At 32.3% G+C, this 19,289-nt stretch overlaps 1 protein-coding gene across 1 annotated transcript in view; it reads right to left on the bottom strand.

Annotated features, from left to right (window-relative positions):
* PKD (serine/threonine-protein kinase D3) overlaps positions 1-19,289 on the bottom strand; it is a 60,281-nt gene that overhangs the window by 9,363 nt on the left and 31,629 nt on the right. Inside the window, exons 3-5 of the mRNA XM_075291630.1 lie at positions 11,204-11,348; positions 8,548-8,685; positions 8,045-8,253 (exon numbers count right to left, since the gene is read on the bottom strand). Of these exons, the coding sequence (XP_075147745.1) occupies positions 8,045-8,253; positions 8,548-8,685; positions 11,204-11,348 (492 nt within the window). The remainder of the gene's footprint in view (positions 1-8,044; positions 8,254-8,547; positions 8,686-11,203; positions 11,349-19,289) is intronic.

Genomic DNA, 19,289 nt, shown 5'->3' with positions numbered 1-19,289 from the left:
CCTCTCCCATACCTACGATCCATCGTTGTAGCAGTGTTTCTCCCGGGAATCTGTTCTGGGTTCCTTTTCCATCTCAGTTGGGTCAGAATGTCACACTCGCCAGCAATTGCTACCTCATGTATATGATCATGGATCTGTTTTGTTCTGGGGTCCCATTATCCATGACCATCTTACTGGCGTCAGAATGTCACTCGGCAGCAATGGCCACCTCAGGTAGACGATAATGGAATGTTGGGCCATTACATCCATCCCATGACCATCTTACTGGCGTCGGAATGTCACTCGGCAGTAATGGCCACCTCAGGTATACGACCATGGAATATTGAACCATTATATCCCTCGTCTCTCTATTATCCCTTGATGCTTCGCAATGTTCCCTGTTTCCGTCCATTCTCGCAACATCTTCAATCTCATCTCAGCCATTGCGGCTTCGCTTTTGATCTGAACTTCAACAGGTCTTAAATACAGTATCTTTTCCAAGGCTCTGGTTGACGTGCTCTTTATGTTCTCATATATCCAGTGCGTCATCTTTGGATTCAGGCCCCATTTAGAGCTCACCGCTCTTTTGCGTAGTGTCCAACATCTGTAGGTTTTCTTAGTTCTCCAATACAGTTTTCTATCTAAGGTTACTCCCAAGTATTTTTTGTCAGACATTGGTATCGTCTTGGCAAAAAAAAAAAAACAAAATAATAAGGGGAAGTTCAGTCCTTCTAGTAAATAGGCATAATTCTCTCTTCTCCAGGCTAACATTCAGGTCCCTGTGTCTTGCCCAGTCATATGTCATCCTTAAGACCTTTCTGCCCTCTCGACGAGTCTGTTAGGATCCTTTCCCTACAAAAGTATTATATATCTTTCCCCAGATATGCGGCTTAGTCGTCGACGGCACGGCCATGGCTTCAATCCTAGTTTCGACCGAACATCAAAAGGTTTTTCAGCGGTGGATTTTTTATACCCTCTATCATAGGTATATTAACTTTGTCATTTCGTTTGTAATACATCGAAAATTGCTCACGGACCCCATAAATTATATATATTCTGGGTCATGGCGAAATTCTGGATCGATCTAGCGATGTCCGTCCGTTTGTTTAAATAACACTAACATGCGAAGGAATAGACTTGAAACTTGGCACAACTAGTTGTTATTAATATAGGCCGGATGGTATTGCACATGGCCCATATCGGACAATTTTTACGGATTGCCCTCAAATAAACCGACCCCAGATTTGGTTTGCGGATTTAGCTCCCAGAGCCTCACGGGAAGCGAATTTCATCCCACCCGGTTGAAATTTGGTACATGATTTCCGGACTTTCTTGATGGTCCAAATCTTAATCGATCTGGTTAGAATTTGGTACCTGATATGAGTTTATACTTTCTACTTATGCAATTTAGAAAACAATGCTAAGAAGATTTAATATAACTTGGCATCGGCAAGTGCTCCACAACTCAGGTAATTCGATTATGGATGACAGTCTTTAGTAGAACTTTCTACGCAATCCATGGTGGAGCGTACATAAGATTCAGGATTATATAGAACTTTGACATTACAAGGGGAACAAGTATATATGGCCGTAAGTTCGGCCAGGCCGAATCTTATTTACCCTCCACCATGGATTGCGTAGAAACTTCTACGAAAGACTGTCATCCACAATCGAATTACTTGGGTTATGGTATCTTAAAACTTCTTAACATCGTTTTCTAAACTGTGCGTTAGTCCATACGTGGTATATATTAGACATAAAAGGTATGTGTAGGTAAGTCTACAAATAATTACGAATCGATATGGACTATTGCACGGTACGTAGGGAGCCAGAATTGAAATATGGGGGCTATATACAACTATGAACTTGATATGGACCAATTTGTGTGTGATTGGGGATCGATTTATCTGAGGGCTATATATAACTATAGACCGATATGGACCTAGTTAGGCATGGTTGTTAACGGCCATATACTAGCACAATGTACCAAATTTCGCCTGACTCGGAAGAAATTTGCTTCTCCAAGAGGCTATATATGATTATGGACTGATATGGACCACTTTTGGCATGGTTGTTAAATATCATATACTACCACCACGTACCAAATTTCAACCGAATCGGATGAATTTTGCTCTTCCAAGGGGCTCCGGAGGTTAAATCTGGGGATCCGTTTATATGGGGGCTATATATAATTTGGACCGATTTCGACCAATGTTTGCATGGGTGTTTGAGGCTATATATTAACACCACGTACCAAATATCAAGTGCATCAGATGAATTTTGGCCTTCCAAGAGGCTCCGGAGCTCAAATCTGGTGATCGGTTTATATGGGGGCTATATATAATTATGCACCGATGTGGACCAATTTTTGCGTGGCCATTAGATTCCATATACTAACACCATGTACCAAATTTCAGCTGGATCGGATAAAATTTGCTTCTCTTAGAGGCTCCACAAGCCAAATCGGGGGATCGGTTTATATAGAGGCTATATATAATTATTGACCGATGTGGACCAATTTTTGCATAGTTGTTAGAGATCATATACTAACACCATGTACCAAATTTCAGCCGGATCGGATGAAATTTTCTTCTCTTAGAGGCTCGGCAAGCCAAATCTGGGGATCGGTTTATATGGGGGCTATATATAATTATGGTCCGATATGGCCCATTTGCAATACCATCCGACCTACATAGATAACAACTACTTGTGCCAAGTTTATAGTCGATCGAAGTTAGCGTGATTTCAACAGACGGACGGACGGACGGACGGACATGCTCAGATCGACTCAGAATTTCACCACGACTCAGAATATATACTTTATGGGGTCTTAGAGCAATATTTCGATGTGTTACAAACGGAATGACAAAGTTAATATACCCCCATCCTATGGTGGAGGGTATAAAAAATATGAAAAAATATGAAAACCCCCCACTAATTATGAATTGTTTCCTAGTTACTCAGAACATAAATTTGAAAGTGAGTGGCATCTTAATTGTATCGTTATTATAATTCCTCGCTTTGTTTTTGCTCAGAATAAACACAAAAGCAACTGTACTTCATAGAATCGAACTCATAAAACCAAGTTAATCGAAACAAATAAAATAAAACAAAAAATTATTGAGTATAAATGATAATTTTCTTTATTTCTAATTGGAAAAGATAAATAAAAATTTATTGTTTATATATATATATAAAATAAGAACATTTGTTGAAATGATAATATGGGGTGATTGATTGATTGATTAATCAAGAGGATTGAAATTGTAAAAAAAAATATAATAAAAAAATATAATTTGTTTGGTTTTATGAGTATCGTTTCTATTGAGAGTCTCATTTATATATTTAGATCTAAATTCTATTCGCGAAAGTTTAGAAGACAAAATTTGAATTTTTATTTTACATCAATAGACTTCTAATCTTGATTAAACAATTAATCATTCAAACCCCCAAATTGAGAATATCATATAAACTTTTCAAGTTTAGAGATTCAATATTGTCTAGCCTATTATATGAGTAATACAAATGTATACATTAACCCAACCACCAATAGTTTATAATAAAACTTTCATAAAAAGTACATCTATCTCTTTCTAAATTACTATAATATAAAATCTATCAAATAATGAATATATACAATTCGATTGTAAAGTGCTATACTGAAAAAAATATTGTCATGAGCGCAAAGATTGCTCGACCTTAAAATACAAATGAGAGTTTTACGTAGCATCGAAGACTCATTTCTCTGATATAAAATTTTATTTTCTTTAGGCAATAAAAAATTAATTTAACCCTTAAATGCACAAGAACACCGTTTCCTCCAAAAAGTGCAGAGCACATTAAACTAAGTTGTTGTTTACAAATAAATAATAAGAGCTTTGTAAGGAGAAAGTCCATAACTTTGTAAAATATAATATCTCGCTGAAGATCATCACCGATGTTGTATCGAAATATCCGAGAACAGCAACATTTCAATAAAAAGTAAAGAAAAACAACAACACCAGCATTTTTCATTAGTCCATGACCTCAAGCCAAACGAATAATCCCAAAATTGTAAAATACCAAAGGTCAACTAACAAAACTAAACATAAATAATAAACAATTTGATTGCAGCAGAGCATAGAGGATGGAGATATTTTTACACTATACAACTTTTTTACCAACATTCCTTTTATTTCTGGTAAAAATTTAATAATCTCCAATTTGTATTTATATTTTATTTAAATTTTCTTTCAATTTAGGTTACTGGAAAAACATATTTTTATACCCTCCACCATAGGATGCGGGGTATATTAACTTTGTCATTCCATTTGTAACACATCGAAATATTTCTCTAAGACCCCATAAAATATATATTCTGGGTTGGGTTGAAATTCTGAGTCGATCTAAGCATGTCCGTCCGTCCGTCTAATGAAATCACGCTAACTTCCGAACGAAACAAGCTATCGACTTGAAATTTGGCACAAGTAGTTGCTATTGATGTAGGTCGGACGGTATTGCAAATGGGCCATATCGGTCCACGTTTACGTATAGCCCCCATATAAACGGACCCCCAAATTTGGCTTGCGGAGCCTCTAAGAGTAGCATATATGGTGTACGTATATGGTCTCTAGCAACCCCATATAAACCGATCCCCAGATTTGGTTTGCGGATCCTCTAAGAGAAGCAAATTTCATCCGATCCGGCTGAAATTTGGTACATGGCATTGTTATATCGTCTCTTACAACCATTCAAAAATTGGTCCATATCGGTCCATAATTATATATAGCCCCCATATAAACCGGTCCCCAGATTTGACCTACGGAGCCCCTTGGAAGAGCAAAATTCATCCGATCCGGTTGAAATGTGGTACTTGGTGTTGGTATATGTTCTTTAACAACCATGCAAAAATTGGTCCATATCAGTCCATAATTATATATAGCCCCCATATAAACCGGTCCCCAGATTTGACCTCCGGAGCCTTTTGCAGGAGCAAAATTCATCCGATCCGGTTGAAATTTGGAACGTGGTGTTAGTATGTGGTCTCTAACAAACACGCAAGAATTGCTCCATATCGGTTCATAATTATATATAGCCCCCATATAAATCGATCCGCAGATTTGACCTCCGGAACCTCTTGGAGGAGCAAAATTCATCCGATTCGGTTGAAATTTGGTACGTGGTGTTAGTATATAACCATGCCAAAATTGATCCATGTCGGTCTATAGTTATATATAGCCGATCCGCAATCACACAAAAATTGGTGCATATCGGTTCATTACCATGGTTGCCACTCGAGCCAAAAATATTCTACCAAAATTTTATTTCTATAGAAAATTTTGTCAAAATTTTATTTCTATAGAAAATTTTGTCAAAATTTTATCTCTATAGAAAATTTTGGCAAAATTTTAGTTCTATAGAAAATTTTGTCAAAATTTTCTTTCTATAGAAAATTTTGTCAAAATTTTATTTCTATAGAAAATTTTGTCAAAATTTTATTTCTATAGAGAATGTTGTCAAAATTTTAAATCTATTGAAAATTTTGTCAAAATCTTACTTCTATAGAAAATGTAGTCAAAATTTTATTTTGTTAAAATTTTATTGCTATAGAAACTTTTGTCAAAATTTTATTTCTATAGGAAATTTTTGGACTAACGTACAATTTAGAAGACGGTGTTAAGGATTATTTAAGATAACTTGCCATCGGCAAGTGTTACCGCAACCCATGTAATTCGATTGTGGATGACAATATTTCGTAGAAGTTTCTACGCAATCCATGGTGGAGGGTACATAAGCTTCTGCCTGGCCGAACTTACGGCCATATATACTTGCTTAAACTACGTCATGATGTTTCAAATACAACAAACTTGACTTTATAGAATACGGTCAAAATTTTAAAACGTAAGAATTTTTTTCTGATTGTATCGTAAAAGATACAGTGCGCATTTAAGGGTTAAACAAATCCGAACCACTATGAGATTAGTTGTACAACCAAGCAAATTTACATTGAATCATCTCGTCTGTGCATAACTATTAACAAATTATTTAATTATTGAAAACACTTTCGACTTAGTTTGGGTGGATGAGAGCACTGAAAAAAAATGCCCGCTTCCAAAGATTTTGTCTTTACACTAATGACTTTGGCATTGATCCCGATCCAAAGAAAGTGGTGATTTGTTTCCTTTTCAGCTGTTCTTCATGGGCTCTCAAAGTCCTTTAAAAATGTGTTAACGACACAATTAATTTCCAAATTCAAACTCTACTTCAAGTACATAGAAATGCTATGTTTCAAGTAAAAAACGTTTTTGAAATAAAGTACACTAAAAAAATTAACCCTTAATTTCACTAAAGCCAATTTAACTTTATTTTAGTTCATGGAATTTTTATATTTGGAGAAAATTTCTTTCATTCTAACAATTTTTTACGTACGTCGGTTAAATAAACTAAACAACGGGAAAAATGTATACACATATGAAGCATAAAGATTTACTATTATTTCAGATTTTGTATTTTTTAACACTTCGACACATTCGATGCAAAACGGCTTATTTACATAATTCAAGAATCAAATTTTCAGAAAAATCTTACATGTCTTTACTGTTTCATGTTCCTACACTCACAAAAAAAGCGTTAGAATGCATTAAAAATCATAAAAAATTATAAAAATTATTTTTTTGTCAAAATATGACAACATTTTTTAATTCACATCTAATTTTGAATTTGAATCACAGAGTAAGAAGTAATGCAAATTCAGTGCAGCGGCTGTTGAAATGGTGGACATCCGTCCTATGACAAGCCCATGTTAAATACATCGCTTCTACGTCAATTCGGTACCACTTCCGGATCCAAAAAGAACATTTTTACTACTTTTTTGCCGACGCATAGCATAACCCAGCAAAAAAAGCGTCGCCAAAAAAAAGTGAAAATGTTCTTTTTGGATCCGGAAGTGGTGCAAAATTGGCGCAGAAACGATGATTTTAACATGGGCTTGTCATAGGACGGATGTCCACCATTTCAACAGCCGTTGCACTGAATTTGCATCGCTTATTAAGGTGTAATGCGAATCCAGTGATTTGGATGTGAATAAAGAAATTTTGTGATATTTTGACGAATAAATAATTTTTTAAATTTTTTATGAATTTTACTGCATTATAACGCTTGTCTGGAACGTTTAACATCAAATATTTTCAAAAATTCGCATTTTCCTAGAAAGGATTTAACATTTTTTCGGCAAACTTTAAATAATTTGCACTATTTTATTTTTTATTTTTTTAATCTGTTTTTAACCCATTTGAAACAATAAAATTTTAAATTTCCCATTAAAAATATGAAAAAAGCGAGATATAAAAAATTTACTCAAATGAATTTCCTGAGCAGTTCACATAAAGAACATCCTTGGGAGGACATTTTTGGAAGTGCTTTTAAAGTTGTGCCTTAAGGAGAACTTCCAAATTTATTTGCTGGGAATTTCTACTTGAGGTTGAGTCTGAATGTGGAAATTTAGGTTGTCGCTAACAATTTTATAAAGGACTTTAATAGCACATAAAGGAAAACGAATTATTTTAATATTTGTTTCCTAGAATAAAAAAAAAAAAAATAATAAATGAATAAATAAAAGGAAATTCTCCGCTTTTTTGGCTCGGAATCAATACCAAAATAATGAGTGTAAAGACAAAATCCCTGAAACCGTTCATGTTTTTTTCAGTGTAAATAAATTTTCATAATAGTTAGAGAATTTGTCATTAAATTTGATGCCTTGATGCCATTTCATAAATAATATGTAACTTTTCATAACTGCGATTCATTTTCTTATAAATAAAAAAACCTTTCATACTATCACCGAATATTTCTCACTCGGTGCAGCAATGAGAACCTTAATGGGCTCAATTTCTCTAAATGACTACACCACCGATGTTACTTTCATTCTTTAAAACTCAAATTTTGGACGAGAACATTTCGAACTCAACTTATTTGAATGTTGCCTAATTTTCTATACTAGCCGAACAACTAAACGAATAACTAATACGGTTGATCAGATCGTAATCTACTTAATCATATCACTCATAAGATCAGACATCCGTTTTACCAGAGAACTCCCTGAATCATTATTGGCGGCATGTGGCTCATCATTGGAGATAAGTGATTGGGTTGAGCCTCCCGATGGACTTCTGGGTGGTTGCAGCATTGAGGAACGTTTCGAGTTGCCGTTGTTACTGTTGCTGATGATGTTATTCGAACGGTTACAATTGTTGGGAATTTTCACAACACAACGTTTATGATAATTTTGGCCACAACCTGGTAGACATCCATGCGAGGTAATGGCCATAGATAACGATGGATTCCAATGGAATCAGCACATAAATGGGACAAAAGAAAAAAAAACACGAAAAAAGTCATGAATTGTTAATGACAATGATGATTCCATTACCAACTTTAGCCAAAAATTGGGTAAATAAGTGATATTAAATTATGATAAATAGATAGAGAGACTTAGGCATCTGTTACATTTGCAAATGCTCTTCTTGGTAAATGGAATACACAGAGGATGGGTGTATGTGTGTGGGTGTATTGTTGTAAATGAATACTCACCATCACATTTGAGACCTTGACGCACCAGACCAAATAACATTTCCCCACAGAAATCACAGAATGTTGGTGCCTTATATGAATGGACATTAAGATTGTGGGGTTTTAAGGTTGGCATATCCGATGTGGGGTACAAAATTGCTGTAAGGAAAATAATACATATTATTTTAGATAAATAACAAGAAAGCAAAAAGTGATGTAAAATCATGGAAACACACACACAAAATTGCGTTCTTCTATCCACAATGGTTTTGCGTTAAGTAAATTCACTTAAATCTTTAATAATTTACACTTAAAAAACTAAACCGTCTTTTTCACTAACGCCAATTTAACTTTATTTTAGTTTATGGAATTATTATGTTTGGAGCAGCGTTGTCACAATGAATTTTTATTTTGGACCAATATTATTCCAAAATTGGACCAAAATTAGTACCAGCGGACAATTTTTCCAAATTAAATTAATATCATTTAAACGTTAAATTTTTTTCCAAAGTTTACTTCAATAGAAAATTTAGTCAAAATTTTATTTCTATAGAAAATGTTGTCAACATTTTATTTCTATAGAAACTTTTGTCAACATTTTATTTCTATAGAAAATTTTGTCAAAATTTTATTTCTATAGAAAATTTTGTCAAAATTTTATTTCTATAGAAAATTTTGTCAAAATTTTATTTCTATAGAAAATTTTGTCAAAATTTTATTTCTATAGAAAGTTTTGTCAAAGTTGTGTTTTTATAGAAAATTTTGTTATCGCAAAATTTAATTTTTTTTTTTAATTTTCTTCCTATACAAAATTTTTGCATAATTTTGTATCTATATAAAATTGTGTTATACTAGATGGCGTCGCTAGTATTAAATGCATATTATTTTTATATAGTATCAACCTTCAAATGATTCGTGTTAAAATTTGACGACTGTAAGTCAATTAGTTTGTGAGATAGAGCGTCTTTTGTGAAAAAAATGGAAAAAAGGAATTTCGTGTTTTCATAAAATACTGTTTTCTGAAGGGGAAAAATACGGTGGAAGCAAAAACTTGGCTTAATAATGAGTTTTCGAACTCTGCCCCAGGGAAATCAACAATAATTGATTGGTATGCAAAATTCAAGCGTGGTGAAATGAGCACGGAGGACGGTAAACGCAGTGGACGCCCTATAGAGGTGGTTACCGACGAAAACATCAAAAAAATCCACAAAATGATTTTGAATGACCGTAAAATGAAGTTGATCGAGATAGCAGAGGCCTTAAAGATATCAAAGGAACATGTTGGTCATATCATTCATCAATATTTGGATATGCGGAAGCTCTGTGCAAAATGGGTGCCGCGCGAGCTCACATTTGACCAAAAACAACAACGTGTTGATGATTCTGAGCGGTGTTTGCAGCTGTTAACCCGTAATACACCCGAGTTTTCCCGTCGATATGTGACAATGGATGAAACATGGCTCCATCACTACACTCCTGAGTCCAATTGACAGTCGGCTGAGTGGACAGCGACCGGTGAACCGTCTCCGAAGCGTGGAAAGTCTCAAAAGTCCGCTGGCAAAGTAATGGCCTCTGTTTTTTTGGGATGCTCATGGAATAATTTTTATCGATTATTTTGAGAAGGGAAAAACAATCAACAGTGACTATTATACGACGTTATTGGAGCATTTGAAGGTCGAAATCGCGGCAAAACAGCCCCATATGAAGAGGAGTAAAGTGTTGTTCCACCAAGACAACGCACCGTGCCACAAGTCATTGAGAACGATGGCAAAAATTCATGAACTGGGCTTCGAATTGCTTCCCCACCCACCGTATTCTCCAGATCTGGCCCCCAGCGAATTTTTCTTGTTCTCAGACCTCAAAAGGATGCTCGCAGGGAAAAAATTTGGCTGCAATGAAGAGTTGATCGGCGAAACTGAGGCCTATTTTGAGGCAAAACCGAAGGAGTACTACCAAAATGGTATCAAAAAATTGGAAGGTCGTGAGAAGATATCCAACTTTTTGTGCCCAAAATGTAACAGTTTAGCCTGCATGACATGTAGTGTCAACAAGACGGTGCCACATGCCACACATTACTCGTAACAATGGAGTAATTGAGAGGCAAGTTCGGTGAATATTTTATTTCACTTTCGGGATCGGTCGATTGGCTGCCTACGTCTTGTAAATCAATGCTTCAGACTATTTCTTGTAGGGCCATGATAAAGACCATGTCTGGCAGACAAGCTCGCTTCAATTGACCCATTGGAAGACAACATTGAAACATTTACTTGTGAGATACAGGCGGGAATGTTGCAAAGAGTATGCCAAAATTGAATTAAGCGTACCATTTGAGGTACATTGGCGGTCAACATTTGCCTGAAATAATCTTCAAACAATAAATTATATGGAGAGCACTATAAATTTCTTAAATTTTCTGAATTTAATGTGTATAGCTCTTAAAATATCACCCTTTATATAGATATTGAAAAGCAAGATGTTTGCTGTATTAATGGTGCAAACAATATAACCAAAGGGCACTTCAATATTCGTAAAATGACCCATATATCAAATTTGTATATTTATGCGGTTTTCTAATTCGCACAAAAGATTCCAATTCCAACGGAAAATTAAAATGGAAGATAAAGAGACAGACAGAGATAGAGAGACAAACAAAAAACGAGAAAATTTTACAACTTACGACTGGCTGTGAGCACGATTTCCACCAGGGTTTCATCGACAATATCCGCCGCAGAATTGATGATGTGTAAAACATTAGGGCTGTTGTAGTCATGACGGAAGAGCAGTATACGTTCCGAGAGGTATGTCAGGCCACTGTCTGGTATCTGCGATGGCAGGCGACGACACATCCGAGTAACATGAAATAAATTGGAAACATAAAATGAAAACGAGATAAGACATTTGTTTTAATTAAGTTAACGATTAAAATGTGTCCACGTCTTTACGACAAGAACTGTGTAATTATTCCACTTGTAAGTAAAAGAAATATTTTCTGGAGGCTTAGATTGCGAATTCGTGGTATGGCATAATGCGTTTTTACACACAAAGAGTACGAAAACATGAAGGACAAAATTATGTCTTTTTTATCAGTGTTGCCACAAGTAGGGGAAATTTCCTACAAGTAGGTTTTTTTTTCTAATATTTGGCGTTTTGTAGGGACGTAAGGGCACAATGTAGGGACTTTTTCACTCAACACAATTTTTAATAATTTTTATATTTTGGTGGCTATAGAGGAGGAAATTAGTAGCCGACAAGGCTTGATCTTTAACAATGTGTGGTAACCACGGTTACCACACGTGTCAAAAAAAAAATTACCAAAATTTGAAGAAAATCTTACCAAACAAATATTTCTATAGAAAATTTTGTCAAAATTTTATTCCTGTAGAAAATTTGGTCAAAATTTTTTTACTATAGGAAATTTGGTCAAAATTTTATTTATAAAGAAAATTTGGTCAAAATTTTATTTCTATAGAAAATTTGGTCAACATTTTATTTCTATGAACAATTTTGTAAAAATTGTATTTCTATAGAAAATTTTGTCAAAATTGTATTTCTATAGAAAATTTTGTCAATATTTTAGTTTATTGTCAAATTTTTATTTTATAAAAATTTTCTCAAAATTTTATTTCTATGAAAAATTTTGTCACAATATTGTATCTAATAATTTTTTTGTCAAAATTTTATAAAAATATTTTTTCTATAGATTTTTTTGTCAAAATTTTATTTTTTTTGTCAAAATTTTATTTTATAAATATACGTTGCATTTCATATGTTTTAAGATAATAAAGAATCGTTTTTGGTTTGTAAATTTTGTTTAAAATTAACGAAAAATATTGTAGGGGAAATTGTAGTGAAATTTTTTGGGAATGTAGGGAACTTTTTTTGTCCCCGTAGGGTAAAACGAAAAAATTCCCTGGCAACACGGCTTTTTATGCCCTGAGCAATAATGCGGTCTACACATAGAGAAAATGTCATTAAAATTGAGACACCAATTTTTTTCTCATGATTTAACGAAAACTTTTCATTAGGATATTGGAATTATCTATCTATCTGTCTACAATCAAAAAAAAAAAGTTTACTTGGGTACAGAGATTTTGACTTTCCCTTAAGGATTTTGGTATTGATTCCGAGCCAAAAATGCTGCTTCTTTAAAATGAAGACATTTATTATGAAGCTATCTATATTTAAATCTTGGCTAAAAAAAATTAAAATTAGTTTACAAATCTAATTTATGGAATTGTCATTACTGACATTTCGACATACTAACAAATTTATTCGCCGAATTTTTATCCGATTGTTCTGAAATTGAAATTGCAGTACACGAAATTACATCCTCTCATAAAAGAAAACATTAACTTTTAGTAAGATGAAAATCATTGGCGCAAAATTATGACCATTTTAACCATGCGGTAGTTCATTTTTACCATATTTGGGAATCGTCGAAAATGTTCTTTGCTTTAGTAAGATTTCATTAAGCTGTGGAAAATTTCAGAAAAATAATAAAATTTAACTACTAACAAATATTCTTTAAAAAAAAAAAAATAAGTTAAATTTAGTGTTAGTTCAACTACGGAATGTTTTTTCCGTGTAGTAGTAAAATTTCTCATTCGAGTAACGAGGTAAAATTCAAAAGAACTTCAATTTCAAATCATCTGAAATTCATTGGATTTTCTGGCTCGCTTAGATGAGATATTTATGTTATTTCCTTTAAAACTCTATCTGTCATTGAATCCACCTGAAATTCTATATATTTGCAAGTAACAAGCTACGATGAAAATGTATCTAAGGAAGCTTTTATATTTGATTCATAGTGATGGATATTTAAGTTTCGACCATGCCGATATTAATGCTGTATATACTTGTTGATATTTGCATGGGACAGTGACAGAGAATGAAACCGTCGAGTCGCCGCCGAATATGTCGACTCATCTCGACTTAAATTTAGTCGCCAATTAATGAAAAATATTGATTTAAATCAGGAAAATTTATTAATAACATTTTTATTTCGGCTAAAATTTTGAACCCTCCACCCACAATCAATCAAGATAGAGTTGCTATAATAAGTTTACAAAAATTTAGCTCAGAAAATTTTAATGAGATAGAAATTTGATTGTAAGATTGATTGTACAACTAATCTGATAGCCATTCGCTTAACTTCAAAGTGATTTTATAATGGATAATTGCCCGCCGCCGAATAGACTAATTTATATGGGCTTAGACGTCAAGCCGCCGCCGCCGGAGTCAAAAATTTTGTACCAGCCGTCGCCGACAAAAATATGTCGGCTTCATTCTCTGGACGGGGAGCTCATTCTTGCCAGACTTGTTTACGTAAAAATTACAAATTTACATAAAATTGACAGACAGTGTTGACGTTGCTTCTTTTTCCGGTGTATGTTCGGGAAAGACATCTTCCTCAAGACCGTCGTTTTAAAAAATGCTTTTATTCTTAATTTGTCTATCGTTCAATATTTAGCAAAACAATAAAAGCTTCAAAAGTGACATCATTGCGATAGTGGTTATACAAAATAACACCTGTTGTTGTAATAATTACACCTCATTGTATTTAGTACAAAGACATCTTGCAATGAAATAATTAAACATATTGCAACAATTTTCCTAATTGATTTTCTATTTTAGTGCCTTTCAACTAATTTGACTTCACTGCTCATTTGTGTTCCTAGTTCAATATTTACAAAATTGCCAACCGTCACTGCTGTCCACCTACCATTTACAGCAATTGTGAGCAAGTGTTTTAGAGTCCTTTGACTCCTCATTTGTCATAAGCGCGATAAGCGAAAAATGTATTTAATAAATTGGTTTATTATCTCATGTGTTAACCATATAAATTGTATGCCATTATTTTAATTTCACCTTTTTATGGCATTTCGAAACGAAAGTCCTTTGCTGTTACAGTATCGACCAAGTGTGGCCTAAGGCATTTGTCCTCTCCATCTGTTTTGTCACCACTCGTGCGCTCTCTCTCTCTCTGTTTCTCACACTCTTCCACAATACAAATGATATTGTCTAGCTTGGAATATGAAAACATAATTGCATGTCAAATGGAATTTTGTTGTTGTTGTTGTTGTTTCTGTTGTTGTCGTTATAACACTGTCACGTAGCTGTAGTGTTAGACGACGCTCTTAGTAGAATTGGACCCAATAAAGGTTGGCACTTGTTAAGGGGTCCTTTGTATCCACTGCATTTAACATTATTAGACATTTAGTTGTGAGACTCGTAAACATATATTTCAACAAACATCCCCCAGGAGAATAGATGGATGTCGAAGGAGAAAAAAAACTAAGCAAACGTGATAAACGTGTGTTTTCAAAATTGACAACGGTAATTCTCGCCGTAACACATACACTGTATCAAAAAAGTCTTCATACAAGCGCTTTGCATTTTATAAGGAGTTGATAATTTTTAAAATAATAGAAATATAGAAAAAAACAAAAAACAATACACTAAACTACAAATAAAAATATTGGCATTCCATACACGGTTGCCACAATTTTTAGAATTCTACCAAAAATGATAGATTTTTTACTGTAGATTGGTAGAATTCTTGAGGTTTTAGTAGATTTTGCACAACATTCAATAGAAATAAAATTATCTATAGCAAAAAAAATATGACAAAATTTTCTATAGAAATAAAATTTTGACAATATTTACCAATATTTAAATTGGTAAATATATTTGAAATAAAATTTTGACAAAATTTTCTATAGAAATAAAATTTTGACAAAATATTCTATTGAAATAAAATGTTGACAAAATTTTCTATAGAAATAAAATGTTGACAAAATTTTCTACAGAAATACAATGTTGACAAAAATTTTCTATAGCAATAAAATTTTGTCAAAATTTGCTATAGCAATAAAATTTTGAAATAAAATGTTGACAAAATTTTCTATAGGAATAACTTTTTGAAAATTTTGCTATAGAAATAAAATTTTGTCAAAATTTTCTTAGAAATAAAATTTTCTATAACAATAAAATTTAGACAAAATTTTCTATAGAAATAAAATTTTCATAAAATTTTCTACAGCAATAAAATGTTGACAACATTTTGTATAGCAAGAAAAATTTAGACAAAATTTGCTATAGCAATAAAATTTTGACAAAATTTTTTATAGAAATAAAATGTTGACAACATTTTCTATAGTAATAAAATTTTGACAAAATTTGCTATAGCAACAAAATTTTGTCAAAATTTTCTACAGAAATAAAAGTTTGTCACAATTTTCTATACTAATAAAATTTTGACAACATTTTCTATAGAAATAAAATTTTAACAAAATTTTCTATAGTAATAAAATTTTGACAAAATTTGCTGTAGCAACAAAATATGGTCAAAATTTGCTATAGAAATAAAAGTTTGTCAAAATTTTCTATAGAAATAAAATTTTGACAAAATTTTCTTTAGAAATAAAATTTCCACAAAATTTCCTATAGCAATAAAATTTTGACAAATTTTTCTATAGAAATAAAGTTTTCACAAAATTTCCTATAGCAATAAAATTTTGACAAAAATTTCTATAGAAATAAAATTTTGACAAAATTTTCTATAGCAATAACATTTTGACAAAATTTTCTATAACAATAAAATTTTGACAAAAATTTCTATAGGAATAAAATTTTAACAAACTTTTCTATAGAAATAAAATTTTAACAAAATTTTCTATAGAAATAAAATTTTAACAAAATATTCTATAGAAATAAAATTTTCTATAGAAATAAAATGTTTACAAAATTTTCTATAGAAATACAATTTTCACAAAATTTTCTATAGATGCAAAATATTGACAAAACTTTCTATAGCAATTAAATTTTGACCACAATTTCTATTGGAATAAAATGTTGACAAAATTTGCTATAGCAATAAAATTTTGACAAAATTTTCTATAGTAATAAAATTTTGAAAAAATTGCTATAGAAATAAAATTTTGTCAAAATTTCCTTAGAAATAAAATTTTCTATAACAATAAAATTTTGACAAAATTTTCTATAGAAATAAAATTTTCATGAAATTTTCTATAGCAATAAAATGTTGACAACATTTTGTATAACAAGAAAAATTTTGACAAAATTTGCTATACCAATAAAATTTTGACAAAATTTGCAATAGCAATAAAATTTTGTCAAAATTTTCTACAGAAATAAAAGTTTGTCAAAATTTTCTATAGCAATACAATTTTGACAAAAATTTCTATAGCAATAAAATTTTAACAAAATTTACTATAGAAATAAAATTTTGATAAAATGTTCTATAGCAATAAAATGTTGACAAAATTTCTATAGTAATAAAATTTTGAAATACAATTTTGACAAAATTTTCTATAGTAATAAAATTTTGACAAAATTTGCTGTAGCAACAAAATATGGTCAAAATTTGCTACAGAAATAAAATTTTGACAAAATTTTCTATAGATATAAAATTTCCACAAAATTTCCTATAGCAATAAAATTTTGACAAATTTTTCTATAGAAATAAAATTTTCACAAAATTTCCTATAGCAATAAAATTATAAAAATAAAATGTTCACAAAATTTTCTTAGAAATAAAATGTTCACAATTGTTTCTATATAAATAAAGTTTTGAAAAAAATTTGTATATATAGAAAATTTTGACAAAATTTTCTATAAATATAAAACTCTGACAAAATTTTCTATAGAAATAAAATTTGACAAATTTTTCTATAGAAATAGAATTGTGACAAAATTTTCCATAGATGTAAACTTTCGATAAAATATATAAATGCAATATCGTTAAACATTTTAATTTTAGTGTTATTCCATACTATCAAAGTCAATTGTTATTCAAATCTCCTATTTAGTAGAGGTAGCAACTTTAAAACGTTTAAAATTCGACACATTTATAATTTAAGGAATATTTTTGAACATCCACAGAATGGTCGCTATATTTTTATACTAACCACAAGAATTTGATCAAAAACTTCAAAATAAGATTTTTTTAAGATTTGGTAGATTCGTGGTAAATTTTCTGCAAATTTTAGTAGATTACATCTGATACGAGTGGCAACCGTGATTCCACGCAGAGAAGGAATATGATCACCTCAAACATGTTTCAAGAGCAAAATGTTATTTTTGTATGGTGACCATGTAACATGTTTGTCACTAAAATGTTATTTTCTCGTCAAATATAACCTGCTTTCCGAAATCAGATACATGATTTCCGAGAAAATAACATGGTTACGAAAACCATGCTACATGGTCACCACCCAAAAATAACAGTTTGCTCTTAAAACATGTTTGAGGTGATCATATTCCTTCTCTGGGTGTCCATAGCATTATGTTGGGAAAAAAAAGTAGTTTGATGACAAGCCTACAATATAATTTAACAATCCTGTAGCGGAAATGGTTTTCTACATTAAAGTCTCTGTACAACAACAATGTTTTTTTGCAAAATAATTGAGTTTCCAGCTTCGATAATGCCTTCCATTGGTTTGGGATGCCATATAAACTCATTCGACACAATTATGTTATGAATATGGTCATTGGAATTTCCAAACTAAAAATTATTCGTTGCATTAAAAAGTTCCCATTAATTTCCGAAGGATAACCACGGTAGCCACTCATTACCTTGCCTTCAATTAAACAAGAATTTTTATAAATGAATTGATATCAAAGAATTTATTAGATTTGTGGGAGGTCATGTGAAGAATTTAAGGATGTTCTCTACACGAACAATGTTTGCATGAAAACCATAGATGTAACGGGATGGTTTCAAAATGAGGGAAATTTTAAACAATCGAATAAAAGGAAAAATCAGATGGTCAGAGATGGCTAGATACACAAATGAAGTGATTTTAAATTATCGGGTCTGTAAGGGAGATCGTTCCATATCCAAATAAACGTGAATAATTGTTACAAAGTAGACCAAAAAAGCCAAAGAATCCGAATATAAACATGTCAGATGTATTTCACAGTTCTAAGGGTTTACAAAATCAATCAGCCAATAGATATTCCGAATGAATGAAATGCTTCCAGATTTATAATTTCAGCCAAATTACATTAAAACTACGATTCTCTGGCTCTTAAGATATCAAATTTCAAGCAAATCTGATGAAAAGTGAGGCTTCCATGCCCTCAACAAGTCGAGTTGGGAGTTCGGCGTATATGTGCTCTATACCGCAAATGTGACCACCAGTTCTACCACAGACTGTCACCATACGATTTTCGAATGATAATTGGAGGGCAAAATTTCAACCGGTCGGAAAAAAATTGTTGCTCCAAGAGGCTTTTGGGGTCAAATGTAGGTGGTTCGGTTTATATAGGGGCTATATATAATTACGGAGGGCATATACTGACATCACGAGTTTCAACCGGATCGGATGAAATTTGCTCTTCCAAGAAGTTTCGAAAGTCAAATTTGGGGGTTTCTTGGAACGAGCCAAACGCTCGTACATAATTCTTTTATCCAGTTCAATTTATATTTCCACATTTATTTTCCTTTGTACTACAGTACCTATCTAATTGCTCTGCGTCTCTTTTGCCATACGCATATTCAACAATTCATTGCTATGGCCACAGTCATTTTTATTTGGGGAAGGTGCAAGTAATACAAGGAGGAAGTGATTTTCGACACCCATAATAAATAGATTGTATGTGGGGTATTCTCGTTGGGTTGTGGTTACTGTCGGCTTAAGAATTGGTGTTTTTCGAGACGATGGCATGAATCACCCGAAGTTTGACGAATAGTAAAACGTGTAGCACCGACCGCAGCCGAACTTCCGATAGCAACAACC

The sequence above is a fragment of the Haematobia irritans genome, chromosome 1, assembly GCF_050003625.1.
Source record: "Haematobia irritans isolate KBUSLIRL chromosome 1, ASM5000362v1, whole genome shotgun sequence".
NCBI lineage: Eukaryota > Metazoa > Arthropoda > Insecta > Diptera > Muscidae > Haematobia > Haematobia irritans.
Note: the sequence above shows the minus strand (reverse complement) of the source record. Positions and strands in the feature narration are given on the sequence as shown.